This window comes from Aulonocara stuartgranti (genome assembly GCF_965226115.1).
Source record: "Aulonocara stuartgranti genome assembly, chromosome: 15".
In the NCBI taxonomy this organism is placed as follows: Eukaryota; Metazoa; Chordata; class Actinopteri; order Cichliformes; family Cichlidae; genus Aulonocara; species Aulonocara stuartgranti.
This window is the reverse complement of record NC_138951.1, coordinates 15,949,931-15,967,836: the sequence shown is the minus strand read 5'-3', so window position 1 is coordinate 15,967,836 and position 17,906 is coordinate 15,949,931. Positions and strand designations below refer to the sequence as shown.

Sequence of the window (17,906 nt, the reverse complement as noted above, 5' to 3'; positions counted from 1 at the left end):
ATTTTTTTCTATCGGATAGATAAGACCGTATCCATTTAATGGTGTGATTACTAAAGTTAAATGTTTACAGCTAGATGGAGAGATTGTGGGGAGCTATGATAAGGATGAAAAGTGGCAAACCTGTGGAGGTATCGAGATGTCTGAGAGAGAAGGCAGTGGAGGAATCTCAACTTTTGTCTGATTGTTGTTTTCTATCCGCTTTTCTCTGTTTTTGTCCTTAAATTGTATTAATGCATCTTTCAGCACATGGTGTGAAGTCATAATATTTGTCTCAGATGTGAAAGGGGACTGTCCAAAGTGATTAGAGAAAATAAGTCACTTTCCCCTGGGAGAAACTCTTCATCATAGTTTATTCAAGTCTTTTATTGAGAAAATTCCATCAAAGAAAAGAAAAAGATGTGATTTCCATAAACAAATCCAATAAATAATGTTTATCTATGTGATATAGACATACTATACATTATCAATATGTTCCAGTTCACCTTCTTAGTTTTCCATGTGTGCAACATTTGCTTACTGACATTAATGAGTAAGGTGGGAGTCACATTACATTTTCTTAATTTGCCCAATTGAGCGCTTTCTGAGATGCAGCCAGAAATGAGTGATCTTCAAAGTTACTCCAGTTCACCCTGAGAGTAGCATGATAATGAATAACAGTATGACAATACTGATAAGCTGAGCAACTTCATTATATAAATCCAAACCACAAATATCAAATTGCTGCTGGGTGCTATGAAAAGGTTAGAGGGATCACCAGAGCCAGTGGGATTTCTTCTCTAGAGAATATTTGCATATTTATACAAAGTTAATGCTTCACTTGTTGGACAAAAAAACTACTAGAAGATTTAAAAACACTAAATTCAACTCTGTTTTAAACAAATGAATCAAACCGCACTCAAATACTGTAGCATTTTTATTTCATCAATAAATAAAAATGGGTATGATGAGAGTGAAATGTACAAACTGTCAGGATTCATACATTTATTTAATTATGAATAGTTCAAAATGTCTGTGCAATACAAAGTAATTACAAACATTTCACACACCTGCTAGCACTTTTAAAGAACATTTTAATAGTAAAATTAAATATTTGAGAGATGGCTTCAAACCTAAATTCCATCATGAAGTCTTGTCCAGATTTCAGCTCACTGATTTGATTCTTGATACGATTTTAGACAACATTAAAAAGCTGTTCCTTTCATTTCAAGCTCTTTTCTCTCTGCCTTGCTTTTGCGCCGATGACCGAGAGACAGAATTATCCAACAGGCAGCAAAACCCACCACTAAACCTACAATTCCCACAAGGACAGGCACCCACACAGGGGTGGAGGAGGGACAGTTGAGCACAGGGGCTGTTAACGCAGAGCTGGAACTGTGGGTGGAGTCTGTAAATGGAGTAGGTGTGGTTCCTGATGGACTTGGAAGACTGTTGATCTTTGTGAAGATAAACGGACTGGCCTATGGGAAAGATAAAATGGTTAAAAGCTCAAGAGCTGTCTATATGTAAGAATTTCTGAACTTTAGAGAAACACTGGAAATAAAAATTAATTTTGGGTGACATTGTGGAATAATCCACTAGATTTTTAAAATCGTTTGACATATTGTGAAATATTTTCTCCTATTCATCTTCACATGTCCATATTGGCATGATAGCATCACACAGTTGCTGCAGAATTTGTCGACTGCACGTCCATGTTAAAAAAAAAATCTCATTACACCACATCCCCAAGGTGTTCTTTTGGATTGAAATCTGCTGACTAGAGGCATTTGAGTACAGTAAACTCATTATCATGGTAAAAAAAACAAAAAAAACAACTTGAGATTATTTGAGCTCTGTCACATGGCACACTGTCCTGCTGGAAACAGCCATCAGAAGATGATTATACTGTTGTTATTAACAAAAAAAAAGGACATTGCTGTCAGGCTGTTTACACCAAGTTGTCCAGTTTTGGTGAATCAGTGGAAGTTGTAGCCTCAGTTTCCTGGTCTTAGCTGACAGGTGTGGCCCCTATATTTATATGTATATATATTTATAATATTTTTTGCTTTTTTTTATACTTTTGGTATTTTTTTAAATAAAAAAACTCTTTTTGAAATCATAGATTGTAAGTGGAATTAAATTAACTAATTATTAAATAGTTGTAGCAACATGATTAGTAGAATTTCTCTAAAATCTTCCTAAATACCTCAGAAGGACAGTGAATTTTGGAGCGGTCATATGTGAAGTTGTTGTAGGCCTGCTTTCTCCCTGTAGGCTCTAACTGTAAGAAAGAAAGAAAAAGAGTTGAAATCTTTAAAATGGCAAGCCAAAAGAAACGTTTGCACGGAGTTAATACTTTTTACTGAGTTAAAAGTTTGCATAGAGTATACCACCCTGCTTCAGTTTGGTTCATTATTTCCCGCAGCTCACCATGTTATTCCACAGACCAATGGCCATCTCAGCATGTGCTCGCTCACTGATGTGGAAACAGTCTACAGAGAAGAAACTTGTATCTGGCTCACCCTCCTGGTGAAAAAAATGAAAAAAGTACCAATATGGGTGCATTTGATAATTCGTGTTTGGTTTGTTTCTCAGTTACTCACTCCAATTTTAGGGATGAAGGAATTATGTAAAAATGGCTGAAGTACGACAGCAAAGTCTTCTTTTCCGTCATAGAGATCTCCAGATACAAGATACTGGAGCTCAGACTAAAGAAATATAACAGAAAGGATTTTTTTTTAAATAAAGAAGTTATTGAAATGATTTTAAAACAAACGGCTTCCCGACCTGGTACTCGTGATTGATTCGTTTCATCTCCTCAAGCTCTGGAGACTTTTCTGATGGGTTGATGACACAGGGACAGCTGGTCCTGGAAAAAAATCATTTTAATATTGTGTTTTATTGTCCTTAGAAGGAATAACATTATCAGCTGACCAATTGAAATATGGTAATACAGTCGAAATGATACAGTCAACGCAAACATCATCTCCGAACAATCTCATCTGTAAAACAAAGGAACATTTATTTGTTCACATTTGAAAAAGTGATTTACATGACATATGTAAAATCCCAGTTTCATTCTATGAAAAGGTCAGAAAAGACACGCACTAGAAAACCAACCTCTGGATTAGTGAGCAGCCCAGAGTGTTCCTCGTAACTGATTTCAACAGATTTATCTGCATGATCTCCACGACATTAACCAACAACCTCGGTACCTAAAGATACATGGAGAGAAATGTAACTTAGTTAAACTCATGATAACAGTATAGTTCACTATTTTAAATATAACCTACCTCTTTGTAAAGCATATCCAAGCTGATCTTAAGATTATGGCTGTAGTTCTTGGGCGATAGATTATTCTACAGAGGTCAAGCACATGTTGTGTTATTGTTCCATAACTGTTGTTTGTGTACAATGCAGTAATTTGGGGGAACACTTACTTGATCAAAGCAGTAATTGCAGAGGTCATTGCCTCCAATGAATATTGTCACAAGTTTCCAGTCGTTTTCAAAATTCACCTCCTGTGGGGCACATGTACCAAAACTGATTATCAAAAACAAACAAATTGCTAAATGTAACTCATTTTTAAATCTAAATCGGTTTTCATGTACCGTATCTTCTCTTATGGCCTTGATGAGAGCTTGGACTTGTGATGGGATATCTCTGTGAACAAGTGAATACACAGACCGTTAACACGTTACAGAAAATGAAAGAGGGTTGGTGAAAGGTTTGTTTCACTGAGGTGTACATACGATGCCTTAACTCCAGGTTCAGCCATGTTGAAGTGTTTCTGCAATAACCCCTGACCTTTGGAAAAGCCTTTCAGAGAGGGGTTGAACTTCCTTAAGATGTCTGAGGAAATACAAATAAATGAGTAATGAGAATATGCAAGAGTGGCGTTCTCCTTGTACACAGTGGGGTAATGATTTAACTTGGATGTCGTTTGGTATCATGTAATCTTTATTATTAAGTTGTATAGCAATTTCAAATCAAAATCTTTAACAGCAAATCAGAAATTGTTTTAAAAAGGCAAATTCCTGTAACATTTCTTTTCAGGCTTTATATTTTTGGATGTTTTCAACAGTAAATCAGAGATTATTAGACATACGTATAACAGAAAGAATTGTCTAAAGACTTTAGATACCCCATAGAAACAGCTATTTCAGTCCCATAAAGTAACTGGTTTTTGCCCAACGAGTGGCATAAACTCACTTGGTAGTGTTGTGACTGTGTCCAGAGTATCATCACCTCCAATGCTTTAAGATATACGTGAAAAAAGCCAATCAGCAGTACATTGGTTTATAACAGTCAGCATCCTGTATAATGGGAATATATCATACCTCCATGATACTCCTTTATACTTTGTATTGAGCTCAAATATGTTCTTTGCTTTAGCACCAGTGCCTGTCTATGAAAACAAATATACCACACAGCAGTTTAAAGATGCAGAAAGTTTGTTTTTCTGCTTAAAAAGGGGGAATAATTATGTTATTGCACTTACTGTCACAGAGTCTCCTAGTGCTGCCACCACCTTAATGTCTGCTGGCCTCAGCTTGTGGACTAGGATATTCAAAGGGTTGAAAGGGTACTCAAAATTTGTACTTAAGTACAAGTATTGTTACATTGGTTAAATTGTACTAAATTACAAGTAAAAGTACTGGTGTTAAAAAATACTACTCAGAGTATTAATTACTTTTTACTGGTGGATGTTTTATTATGTCGTCAATAGCGGCCATTCGGTTCATTTCACCAGTATAAAATATCTATGTTCAAAGCACGTTTCTCAGATGAACAAGGTATAGAAAGGTCATTTGTTTTGTAAATAAATGTTTTCTAATTAAATGTAAATATAAAGCAGGAATTTATATCTACTAGAAGGAGAAAAGGAAAAACTGAAGAAAACAATGCTCGGGCATGCAGCATAGGATGGATTAAAATGCTGAGAAAGAACACAGAGGTCAAGGAACTTAATAATAACTTGGAGTGCAAGAACAATGGCATGCTCAGGAAAAACACAGAGCTCGAAAAACTTAGTAAGAAATTGAAGTGCAAAAACAATGAAATGCAGGTTCAAGAGCAAGAACTGGAGAAAACACATGATGACCTGCAGTGTACGCTTCTAGAAATCCAGAGCAGAAATCACGACTTAGAAGACATGTACAACAAAGTACAACAGAGGAATACAGACATGTAAGAAGCAAAGCTATTACAGGAGGCATCTAAAGATCTGAAGGAAAAGCTTGAAGAAAAACAAGCAAAATTAGAAGAACTGGAGAAAAAATGCAAGAAACTTGAGGAGGAAATGGCAGTAACAATCAAAGAACTGAAAACCCTCATCCTACAGAAAAAAGAGCTCCAGGAACAGTGCCTGCTGAAGAAGGCAAAAAAAGAAGAAACGCTTCTGTTTTTTCTGGAGGAGGGACCCTCCTGCTTCTTCACTTGATCACTCCTTTAAAGGGAGTTTTTCTTAACCACTGTCGCCTTGTGCTTGCTCAGAGGGGATTGTTGGGAGTTTCTCTCCTCCTTTCTCTTTCCTCCTTTATATCCCTTTCTTTTCACCTCCCCTCTTCTCCCTTTCTCTCCTACCACCTCTCCATCACTCCCCATTTTTTCTTTCTCCCCTCCCTTCCTCATCATTTTTCTTTTCTTTGTTCACCCTCCCTTAACTTATTCTTAACTAACAATAAATATAATCAACCATATTTTTACTTGTGTCAAATCAATGTCTTCATTTAAGAATAATTCATCTTAAGAACAAAACCAACAAATGTGTGATAGCTCTGTGTGTTGATGGAGTGACACATTTATGTCTTACATTTTAGTGGGTCTTTTATTGTTGGGTCTTTACAATACAATATAAAGCACCTTGAGGCAACTGTTATGGTGATTTGACACTATATAAATAAAATTGAATTAAATTGAATTTTAGTTTAGCCTTATAGGTTATCATAGTTTTAGTTCTTGCAAAGTTTGGTACTTTAGCTTAAAGTTTTTGGCTTTTAAGTTCCCTGGTTCCAAAATCTATCCAGCTTTTTGAAATTGGGATTGCATTAAGTGGATGATAGTGGACACGTCTTGTGTGTGTGTCTGTGTGTATGTGGGTGTCCATCTTACCTGAAGTTGGCACAGTGTCAGATGGTCCAATATTTACACAGGAAAAGTCACTTCCCCAGTTCTGAAAGAATAAATACCAAAAATATTTTAATCAGACCTCATTAATCAGAACATTTAGCTTTCGTGAAGCATCAGTATAATAACATTTCTTAAAAACAATATTTGTGTCTTTTAACCTTTAAAAATGGAAAGTCTGCCCAAGCATTGCACCGGTTTCTATCTAATGCTTACCCAAAGAAAATAAGCAGACATTAATTAGATTTTAGTGGTTTTCTATCATTGGGGCTAAGATCTGGAGAATCACTGCTTTATTCGGCCTTGAAGCAAGCATTTGTAAATGAGGGAAATACACATACACAACAAAAGTGCATAAAGCTTGTAACAATAATAAGAGATACTAGCTGAATTATAGAAATAATTAAAAATAAGGAGAATACTGGAAACCAATTCCAAAATATCCACATGTCTAACCCAAGTCCCTGGCACAAGATAAACCATCATAAGCCCTCGGGCTGCTCATTACTGGCATCTATTTTAGTTATCTAGATAAGTGTTAAGCAGTTCTGAGCTTCCTCTGAGACCCAACAGACTCTGGTGCATGACTAAAAAAGCCCAAACCCTAAAAAAAAGGGAGTCTGTTTACTAGGGTTTAAACAATCTTATAGCTTTAATGTTGTGTGTAATTTGAATGTGTGCTTTGAGACAAGCCCTGGCATTTATGACAATCACAAGCTTTGTATGTTGACCAAAAGATGAGCTTTAGGTCAAGCAGTCGAAATGATCTTCCAGGGTGAGGAGCTCAGTCATTCAAAAAGAGCTCAGAGCAGAGCCTACTACTATTTCAGTCCACACCACTACACATCGAAAGGAGGCATATGAGTTCATTCAGGCAACTGACCATTCCTCCTTTAAGCCTCCAAGGGGAGTGTTTTTGGGTATGTCCTGTCAGGAGAAGGCCCCAGGAGAGAACCAGAACACACAGGAAAGATGGCTAGCTTGGGAACAGCTAACACCTGAATGAGGTAGACGAGGTAGCTAGGGGGAGAGAGGTCTGGACACTTCTGCTTAGACTTCTGTCCTAGTAACTTTAACCCAGATAAATGACAGAAGTTGGGTGGTTCAAAAGCTCTGATTGACACTTGGTAGGTTGATAATAGGTAGGTTGCTAATTTTAATGGCCCATTCAGGTCTTTGGCTCTTAAACAATAAAATATTTTAATCGTGATAGAAGTTGCTGGTTTTCTTTTTTGGATAAAGACCTTAAAAACCTGGAAGTTAGATACTCACTGTATTAGGCTGAGGTGTTGGGGAGGGACTGGAATAGATGTAATTGCTGTTGTTGTAGGTCCGAATATAAAGTGAAGTCTGGGGATAAAAAGAACTTAAATTAAATGTGATGTATAGTGATTACAAAGAGATGCGTATCTATAGAGGCTAGAGTCTAGACAAAGAAACCACAACATTTGTAATCTAAGCTAAGTTTGAATAGCAATTTTTCCAACGAGGATTTACAAAGACATGTTGACTTGTCTCCTACCTTACTTGGGCATTTCAGGCCAGTGGATACAGAAAAGTCCTGTAAAGAAGTCTTGTTGCCCAGTGGCTCCAACTTTGAGAGTAAAAAAAAAAAAGTGATTTGTGCACACAGCATGTTAAGTATAATGATTAGAGCAAATAAGCTTTATAGTGTTTATAATCATGTTAGGATAATGTTCAGTACCAATAAGTCAGTGGAAGTTTAACAGTCTGTTAAATAGTCAAGATTACGTCTAACAGATACAGTTTTGTTAGTCGGTATAAATTCTTATATCCTTGTGTCTCAAGGGTACAGAAAATATATATTATTCTTTATAAGCTCAGCTACTCATACTAGTAATGTCGTTTTATCAGCTGATATTTACAATGTTCCTGCCTTTTACACATAGCATCAGTAGCTATAATGGCATTGTTGAGGGAGCACATAGTGGTTTTTACCCACCACTAAGTACTTTGAAAGCCTGTAATTCAGAAAATTTCCATAGTACTAGTTCCATTAGATATAATACAGTTATTATATAATGTTCTGATTCTGGGTGGGGGGGTGAAACACTGTTGTTTTCCATGCAGTGACCCACTTATTAATATTTTCATGAAGCAGAACAACATCCCCAACAGTCATTAATAATGCAGTCAACAGCAAAATGGCATGTGTGCAAAATACTGTAACAGCCTCTTTTTGTTTACGAAAGAAGGTAAGTGCTGCTGTTTGTGATGGCTGACCCCACTGAGGCTCTTCAGTGGCACAGGCAGAGATGTCAAAAGAAATATAAAAATCCTTGCTGATGTGGCACAATTAGAAGCACATGAAACAGCTGAAGTGTGGCAACTACGTCTTTATTGGTGCTTGACAAACACATGTTCAGTCGGAATCAAATACTCATGTCATATTATGTTGCTTTTGTAGTAATAAAAGTATCAAATAGCAAAAATATATACGGGTCAGAATAAGTGTTTTACAAAAAGAGTCCCTTTTGTTTGCCATATATTTACCATGTTGTTCCAAAGGGAGCGAGCCATCATGGTCTGGGCCTTCTGGCTGACGTGGAAGCAGTCAGCACTAAAAAAAGAGCGATCAGGGCGGCCATCCTGAGAAAAACGCACAATAAATATGTAAATGTTAAGATTTTTGGACTACTTGCATCGGTCAGAATATAACTACTGTGTTAGATATCTGATCAGGACCAGGAGATCTTTCAAAATACAAAAACAAACAAAAGAAACAAAAGAAAGAATCTGCAGTATTTTCTTTTCTTTTTAAAATGTCAATAAAGCTGTTTTTGTAAGAACTTAGGATTTAACATTGACCTTAATCGTTAAGGGAGCAATTTGTCATTTTGAGAAATGTACTTTTAAAATACACAATCTGAACTGTTCTAAGGAGCAATCCACTCTAAAATGATAAAGATCACATAAAGACACGATCATTATACAGATTAAATCAAACCACTGAAACCAGACAGAATAGAGTGACCTTTAGAGGTGGATTTTTAACTTTGGAATAGTATCAGTCAATCAATCAATCAATCAATCACAAGTATATTTAGTATGTTTCTGTTTATTCGTGGTTAAGGATTTGTTGTCTCATGTATAGTTTGAGTTCCATGTGTTATTTTCTGTCTACCTCTCAGTGTTGAGTTTGTGTCTTTGTGTAGTGATTTCGTGTTTCCTGTTTTATTGTGAAGGTCTGCTTCTAATGTGAGTGTATTGTTTTACTTCCCTTGTCTCATCTCGTTAATTACTTCCAGCTGTGTCCCCCACCTGTGTGTAATCTCCCTGTGTTTCTCTGAGTGTATTTAAGTCGGGTCTTCTGTTGTAGTAGTTGCTGGTCCGTCTGTGTATCCACCGTGTTTCATCTGTGTGTTCTCCCTGCTGTCCATCGTCATTCATGTTCATGTTCATGTTCATGTTCGTGTTCTGGTTCGTGTTTTGTAGTTTAGTTGTTCTCAGTTTAGATAGTCTGCAGTCCCATTTGCCGTTTTACTATTTTGTACTTTATTTTCAATAAACCACCTTCACACCTTTACAAGTGCCTGCGATTGGATCCTCCTTTATTATCTCCACACGGCTCACCCCACTCGCCGTGACACAAACAATTTCTCACAAGAATTTCTACAGAAATTCAATAGTCCTTTCTCTTGTTAGCTAGTATTTAAAATTTGACATCTTTTGTTGATGATTTAAGGTCATCAAAATTAGACCTTATGCTTTGCAGAATAATTTACAGAATTGCTTGAACAGATTCTGTGGAAGCCATTGATTCAGTGGTTTTATAGTGGAATAACGACAAAATCCTTGTGTACTGCTGCAGGGGCCATGTTGTTACATACTGGATAAGGTGAACTGTGGATAAACACCCGTAAATCCTGTGCTCTGTGCTTTATTACTGACCGGCAGCCTGGGGAAAATGATGTCTCTGAAAAAAGGCTGGATAACCACAGTGAAGTCTGAGCGAGTGTCATACCGGCCAGACTCCACGAGTTCATGTAATGCTCGCTGAAATATAGAGAAAACAATGACGATCAATGGGGACTGACTTTAGGGCTCCTTTTTTAATGAGATTTCCTTTTTCTGGACTTTTCTACCTGATAGCTTCTGTTCAGGTCTTCCAACATTTGAAGAGCCTCAGAGTTGGACTTTGGCAAAATAACGCAAGGACACATAATCCTGGAGAGATAACAAGGGGTTACACAACAGTTTAAGATTATTTATGAAATGATAACTGTGGACGATAAAAAGAGCAACTGAGCAATGCATTACCTACATATTTTTTTTATATCTCATAATACAAAAAAGTGATACTCACTTCACCAGCCAGGTTGGGCATTTAAGTGAGGGATCTTTGTGCATTTCTCTTAGTTGTGTTATCTGCAGAGGCTCTACTAAGTTCACCAGAGCCCGAGGCACCTATCAGACATTAGCTAAGTTAATACTAATGCTAACACTGACCAGGACCAGCATACATACTGCATCTATATAAATGTGACAGCCTGCCTGATGATTTTACCTCCTTGTGAAGATAATCCAGGCTTTCTCGGACATTGCGAACATAATTTTCTGTAGAGTAACGTAGCTGCAAACCAAGATATAACATTTTTGGGTTTGGTGACCGTTTTGGCTCTTTAAAAATGACCTATGAGTTCTTACTACATGCCAGTACTTACAGAGTTGTAGCAGTGCTCACACAGGTCATTTCCTCCAATGAAAAAGGTGATCACCTTCCAGTCTGATTCAAAGTTGATCCTCTGCAACATGCACAAATGTGAAGATAGATAGATAGATAGATAGATAGATAGATAGATAGATAGATAGATAGATAGATAGATAGATAGATAGATAGATAGATAGATAGATAGATAGATAGATAGATAGATAGATAGATAGATAGATAGATAGATCTATCGAGTTGGTAAGTAAAAATATTGTTAAAGATCAAATATCTTTAAACATACAGAGTCATTCTTCATTCTTTCCACCAGAGCACGCACTTGGGTTGGTACATCACTAAAAACACAGTAAAAGACAATTCTTTGATGGTTAAAGAGTCATTTTATCGAAGTTGAACCATTAACATCAACAAAACTTTTAAACAGCAAAAACAACAGCTGTACTCATTCAGTATAGAAAAACATATTCTACAAGCTGATCACTCATGTATCACCTGTAACAAATCTCTAGGCAGGTATTTGTGCTAAAAGGACTCACTGGCTTTTTGCTCCCGCCACAGCCTGGTTAAGGAATGCTTGAGGTGTGTCCTGCTGACCCGTGTCAACAGAGTAGCCCGTCAGGTTTTGGCTGAAATATTTCAAGATGTCTGTAATAACAATAATAATGAACAACAATGAATAGTAATAACAATCAAGGAAAAAAAAATTCACACGTAATGTTGAGCAATGTGTTTGGTTATCTAAATGACTCACTGGGCAGAGTGGTGACGCTAGTCAGGTTTTCATCTCCACCAATGCTGGGAAATAGACATGAAGTTAAATACATGAATGATGTGACACACTAGCCCAGGAAGTTTAATAGTAGTATTTTGCTGCAACATTAAGGGATACCTGAAGAGTCCTGACTCACCTCCAGGATAAACCTCTGTATTGACGCAAGACATCCAGGATATCAGATGGCCTGGATGCAATGCCATTGCCTGCCTGAAAAACAGCAGGTTTTAAAAACTTTTAGGATCAACTTATTCAATTCTAAATAACGACAAGTTGATAAGAATGACTCACTGTCAACGAATCGCCAACAGCAGCAACAACTTTGACGTCTCCAGGTCTGAGTTTGTGGACTGCAAAAAACAGAAGAAATGGTCAGAATAATAAATAAAATTAATAAGACAAGTGTAGAATAATATTGTATTTAGAATACACATAAATACAAAATATATAAAATTAAACTTCCTACAAATATTGTATACTAGTATCAATGTACTGGGAGGTACTATTAGGATGATTTGAAAGGGCAGATTTAAAGAACACTTTACATTTTACAGACTGAGGAAACCAAGACATCTCACAAAAAACAACAAAAACAAAGCTCCATCATAAAGCATCTTAGATTGTGACTTGAAGTTTGTACAGTGTCAGAGGTATTACTTTGTAGTTTTTAGTCCCATGTGCTAAAGTGGGGAATAAATGAATAACCTTCAATATGTTATATAAAAAGCCAGATCTTGGATAAAATCAGTTTTACTTTTTTGCTAATTTAAGGTCACCTAAGTGCTCAAGAAAAGCCTTTAATGTCATCTTACCTGAAGTGGGTGTGGAAGGTGAGGGACTTAAGTCCTCACAGGGCATATCTGTCCCTGTAAACTGAGCAGTCACACAGAGCACAATCAGAAATTGACAGGAAGCGTGCAAAGCTGGCCCAAAGCTGGTTCGGGTTGGCTGTAGACAAAACTCACAGGCTCCAGGAGAGGAGAGCTATTGCTGTGGTGATATGACAGAGTTTTTCCTTCTGTCCTCAGGTAGGGTCGTTCCTAAGGGAGGGAGACAGATAAGGAGGAGGAATATGCTGCACAGAATCATCATCTGTAAATACAGTGTGTCTAATGTGATTACCATATATGTAAGTGGGTTTTCTGTAAAATTACTCACCTCGCTTGGACATGGCAATGTGAAGATCTTACCATTGTCCTCTGGTTCATATTGGGCAACTGTGACCTGCAGCTAAGAGACAAAAGGCTCATTGTTTTCATGTCTGGGATACCGAGAAGAGTAACTGGGTGTGAAAGTGCCAGTGCATTCAACTTTGAGAGTCCCAAGCCTCACCAGGTTTGTCCACATCTGCACCAACAGTTTATCTTTGTGCTGTAATGCTTCAGACTCAGTGAGATGCTTCCCTCTCTGTTAAAAGCAAGAAAGACAGACAATGTACAGTGCATAAAAAATATCTTCAGTTCAGTTCAGGAAGATAAACACAGACATTTAATATCATCTACCGAGAAGACAAAGTCTTTGTACTCTTTGGGAGTCGATTTTCACAGATGCTGGGATGAGACACAAATCCCTGTGGGACTTAATCAGGAAGAGTGTCCTGCATAAAAACGCCTGCTAAACCACTGTGCGAACCACCTGCTGTGGTGATCCCTTGTGACGTAGGGAGCACCTGAAAGTAGTTTTTATATAATGCATACAAATAGACTACAACACTCGATTTAATATCACCCTGATGGGCCTTCTTGAAGCCCTTTAGTTTTACTACACTAACTGTTTTAGCTCCCTATCACATCCCTTTAACCTTTCTGATTGGCTTCCCTTCATAAACAGAAGGTCTAAAGAGATAGTGGCTGGGGCTTGTATATTCAGAAGCTAATGTTAAAGTGCTCCTCACAGATACACATCCACAAAAAAAAACTGTTAGAAAAGGAAGTTGACTTCATGTTCAATTTGACCAACTGCTGTTGCAACAAAATGGATGAAGAAAAGTTAAATAGGTCACTATTTAATAAATTTTTGCTCTCTCAAGCCTTATAAAGAGAAAGGTTGGGTGAATTTCTTCAATCACAATAAAAATGTTCGGGTTTTGCCCGGTAAAAATGTGTCAGCATAGGCTCTAGCATTTTTTTTTTGATGACAGAAATGATCACAGTAAACTGCAGGTGTGACTAAGGCACTAATAAAGATTTGGGTTTGCAAAATAGTGCAATTGAAAGGATTTATAGGAGAATAAAAGGATGATATGATCTGAATTTAACTCACAGCAATAAATGATGGGTCTGTGATGAAAGGTATATCCTGAAGGGTAACAGTGAAGTCTTTTCTGTCACTGTACCAGTGTTTCTGTACCAACAGCTCATCCAAAGATTCCTGGAAAAAGGGAGTTTAGGAACAACATTTATCAGCAAGAGGTTAGCTATACCCTCAAGCAAATCCAAACACTATTTGAACATGAAATAAGGACAAACCTGCAGAGACTGAGTCAGCACGGCTCTCAGGAGCCTGAGCTCCCCTTCACTGTTTGTTTCCAAACACTGGCCTGATCTGTCAGTAAAACACATTTACTCATTAAAACTTAATATGGATCCTCCTGTTTAAAGGAAAACAATCTACCCCAACAGTGAATAATTAAAAAATGAAAATAAAACTATTAAAGGAAACAAGTAAACGGGTTAAGAACATAACATTCTCTAACTTGACAGCAGTGACATTTTGTATTGCCACACTGACTTATCATCATGTCATCTAATTAATTTATTTTCCTGGGAAAAAAAGATCTTAATTCCTTTTACATCTTCAACACATGCACGCCATCTGTTTTGATGTCATTCTCTAAAGGTCAGGGAAGAAAAAGTGAACTTACTTGCTCTGCATAGTGTCATGCTCTCCATCCCATAATGCAACACTGACAATGGTCCGTTTGAGCTGTAGCACAGTTTTTGCAAATTTTATGAACACATTGTAAGTAAAATCGCTTCCTGCGTATAATATGAAACATACCCGAGAATGCAGCAACTGCAGAGCCTTATCCACCTCTTTGACCACTGCCGCGATAATTGATGAGACCTGCAGTACAAACACAACAGACTCCATGAACTCCTAGTGACTTTAATGCTACTTTTTTACAACAAGAGAGTCACCAGTACAGTCACTTGTTTGTTTGGTTGTCGGCTAATACTTTAATGTGTTATGTGAATCAAATTATAGGAAATGCTAAGTAGCCAAAAAACGCTATAGAAGGCAACCTTTGCAATAGCAACAGTGACAACATATCTACAGAACAAATTTTATTTGCATATATGAAGGAAAGTTGGGATAGTGCAAGTCTGAAACTGATAAGAATTGATAGCTTGGGCTGTGTAACTACAGTATTAAGGCAACAAAGTCTATAAAACATGAATAACAAGGGATTTGGACTCTGGGCATTGAGCTCTTGAAGATTAAGGAACCTCAGTAAGGTCTTTCACTGTTTACCTGCTGGTCCTCACAGGCACAAAACTGATCCAGCTGAACAAAGAGAAGCACCAACTTCCAGTCCCGATTCACATTGGGAGCCTGTTGGGGGTGAAGTCACTGCTGGTTACTTTTGAACTTGAAATAATTTTAATTTGAACCTGTAAGAAACACCATGCACTGGTACATGTTTAGTAAATTGTATGGCAAGTATGATCTTTAGATATTTTTCTCAGGGCACAGCAGGTTAAAACAACACCTGTTCAAACATATAGTTCTGCAAAATTTCCAGTTTTTAATAATTAAATCAATAATGAGAGAATATATTTTGTTTTCTGGTGTGTGTTTTTTTAACAAACACTGAATTATATATATTTTTTCTGAGAAGGTTGGTTAGAATACTTTTATTGTGAATATTTAATATTTCCCTCATTTCCAAATAAGCTATATCTTCTTGATTCACCATGGAAAGCATAAAATCAAATTTTATCCTTAAGGTTGGAAAATGCAAGAATATACCTGACTGTTCTGTAGATAGAGGGACAGTTTCTTTGCCTGATCCACCAGAGTGCTACAAAAATAAAATAACATGAAGGAGTTAAGCCATCATATGCAATCATAGCTTTTCCTCATGAGCCAAAAAGTACACACTGTACCTGTGTTGTATAGGCTGAGAGGTGTAAAGGTTTGTTTCCTCTGAGAGGTGACTAATCAGTTCAGGATTGAACAGAACCATCAGCTCTGGTTGAGAGAAGGTAACACAAGTTTAACATTAGCACTTATTTTTACCCTATTTTCACTCTTGAACTCATAGGGTAGCTTTGCATGATTCACAGTTCAAAATAAGCTCTAAAAGCAGAATTGTGTCCCCTGTGCTGGGCCTTATTGCAGTAGATCACTTTGAAGTGGCTGTGTGTTAGTGCTAGATAAATTCATTTCTATTAAATTGAACTGAACTAGAGCTACAAGAGCTGAAACACTTTTTAAACTCTTCTGCCTTTAAGCCAACTTCCTTTCTAAATGGCTGCCTCTCATAAACAGAAAGTTTGAACAACATGTGGGCTGAAAAATCTGTGCTCACAGCTAGAACTATGTGTCTTAGATGGGCATATTAGATAATATCTATGTATTAAAATATCATACAGGCCCAAGAGTAGAAAGATTGAAAAAGAGGCCAATATTTACTATCCTAAATCTCTTAAACGCAAGAGTTTACTGCTCACCTTCAATCACAGTACAGTATCTTTGTTTTATTCTGTGTGGCTGTTAAAACTAGTTTAGGTTTAAGCTTTCTGACTGCAGATTAATCATAAAAATTAATTTGCCCTGCCAAGTTGACGTGAACATGATAGCAGTGTTTTTGTAACAGTAACTATCACGTTGTGTCCATATCAGTGCTGTATAGATAAAGCACTGTGGTATAACAGGAAAAAATTATTAGCCTCGTGACATGAGTGTATTTAGTAAGGTGCTGTAATTCTAGTGAGGGTAAAGCTTGGATCAAGCCATTTGGTTACTTTTATATTATCCCAGAGACACTTGAACACATTGAAGCTCTCACATTATGTCCCACGGGAAGCCCAGAAAAACAACAGCGACTTTATTAGGTACACATATAATGTCAGAAGCTGTTAAAGATATATACTTACCTCTAAGTCTTGATACAACTGAGGACAGCTCAGTGCTGTAGAAAAGGACCAAAGTGTGAATTTCTAATTTTGTGTAGGTTTTCACTGTGCTATCACAGCTGAACAGTAAACTGTGCTCACCTGCGCATGTGAAGTCCAATGGCGGAAAGCAGACCCACATCTGAGGGCCTAACAACATTAACTGAAAAAATTGCAAAAAATAAAATGATGCAGCTGATTAGCCTAGTTACCAAATCTGGGTAAAGGTATGAATGGTAAATGGCCTGTATTTGTATATAGCACTTTACTAGTCCCTAGGACCCCAAAGCGCTTCACACAACCAGTCATCCACCCATTCACACACTGGTGATGGCAAGCTACATTGTAGCCACAGACAGAGGCGAGGCTGCTGGACACTGGCGCCACCGGGACCTCTGACCACCACCAGTAGGCAACGAGTGAAGTGTCTCGCCCAAGGACACAACGACCAAGACCGTCCAAGCTGGGGCTCGAACCGGCAATCTTCCGATTACAAGGCAAACTCCCAACTCTTGAGCCACGATCGTCCCATGATGGTGTTACATTAGTGTGTGCAGCAGGGAAGTTGTTTTATTTATTTATATATATACATTTATTATAACCTACATTTATTTATATCCCAGTAAAAGTTTTAAAAAGTGTGATAACAGGAAAGTTTACTAAAACTATCAAATCTAGTAATCATGCTAAACGTTCTACTCAAACTTAATCATTACACCTACATCGATCTCCCAGTGCAGCTTTTGTGTTGTTGTTGTTAATGCAAGAGGATGTTTAGGACTACAGTAATGAGTCAGCAGAGCTTTATGCACTATGTACCTCAGCACTCACCGACCCTGCTCTGTACTTTTGCGTGGTCAGACACTTCATGGCTGAGTTGTAGTTTATCATAAAGATCAGTATTATAGTGTCAGCTGTAGAGCTTTGTTCTCCTCGAAGGCTGTTCATAAAACCATATGATTGTCTAATTTACCAGTTGAAGGAGGCTCCTGCGAAGGGATCATCTGAGAGCACGGCAGTCCGACTGCTAGAAAACGTGAAGAGATAACAAATGATAAAAATGCTTCAAAGTACAGAAGTTCAAGGCCCTGAGGAGCATTTTTGGCAAAAGTATTACTCTTTATTCAATTGCAGACTTGGCTCAAATCCACTCTTGGTTGGAAAAGAGGAGCACAACAAACACAAACATCTTCTTCCTGTATTGCTATCACTCTTA

At 37.4% G+C, this 17,906-nt stretch overlaps 1 protein-coding gene across 1 annotated transcript; it reads right to left on the bottom strand.

The window, feature by feature from the left end:
* Positions 1–501: 501 nt before the first annotated feature.
* Positions 502–17,710, bottom strand: LOC309688939 (phospholipase B1, membrane-associated-like). Its single transcript, XM_082505036.1, has 41 exons — positions 17,664–17,710; positions 16,793–16,853; positions 16,673–16,707; positions 15,680–15,764; positions 15,543–15,594; positions 15,045–15,125; positions 14,571–14,636; positions 14,434–14,495; positions 14,039–14,114; positions 13,833–13,940; positions 12,903–12,977; positions 12,729–12,800; positions 12,536–12,610; positions 12,383–12,443; positions 11,862–11,920; positions 11,707–11,780; positions 11,550–11,593; positions 11,335–11,443; positions 11,082–11,133; positions 10,794–10,874; positions 10,637–10,702; positions 10,436–10,536; positions 10,215–10,296; positions 10,021–10,125; positions 8,623–8,718; positions 7,631–7,702; positions 7,381–7,458; positions 6,094–6,154; positions 4,481–4,539; positions 4,320–4,387; positions 4,192–4,235; positions 3,732–3,831; positions 3,591–3,642; positions 3,420–3,500; positions 3,273–3,338; positions 3,100–3,194; positions 2,767–2,848; positions 2,583–2,687; positions 2,410–2,505; positions 2,186–2,260; positions 502–1,457 (listed from the first exon to the last, which is right to left on the bottom strand). Exons 1-41 carry the CDS (start codon positions 17,692–17,694, stop codon positions 1,182–1,184), a joined length of 3,219 nt encoding a protein of 1,072 aa, XP_082361162.1. The 5' UTR covers positions 17,695–17,710; the 3' UTR covers positions 502–1,181.
* Positions 17,711–17,906: the final 196 nt, after the last annotated feature.

Bases quoted from the DNA above. Each gene is read 5' to 3' on its own strand.
- LOC309688939 (XM_082505036.1), bottom strand. From the start codon at position 17,694: ATGATCCCTTCGCAGGAGCCTCCTTCAACTG. The intron at 15,765-16,672 runs GTAAGTATATAT...TCTCTCAACCAG, and splicing joins AGTTGTATCAAGACTTAGAG to AGCTGATGGTTCTGTTCAAT. The intron at 3,339-3,419 runs GTAAGTGTTCCC...TGACCTCTGTAG, and splicing joins GCAATTACTGCTTTGATCAA to AATAATCTATCGCCCAAGAA.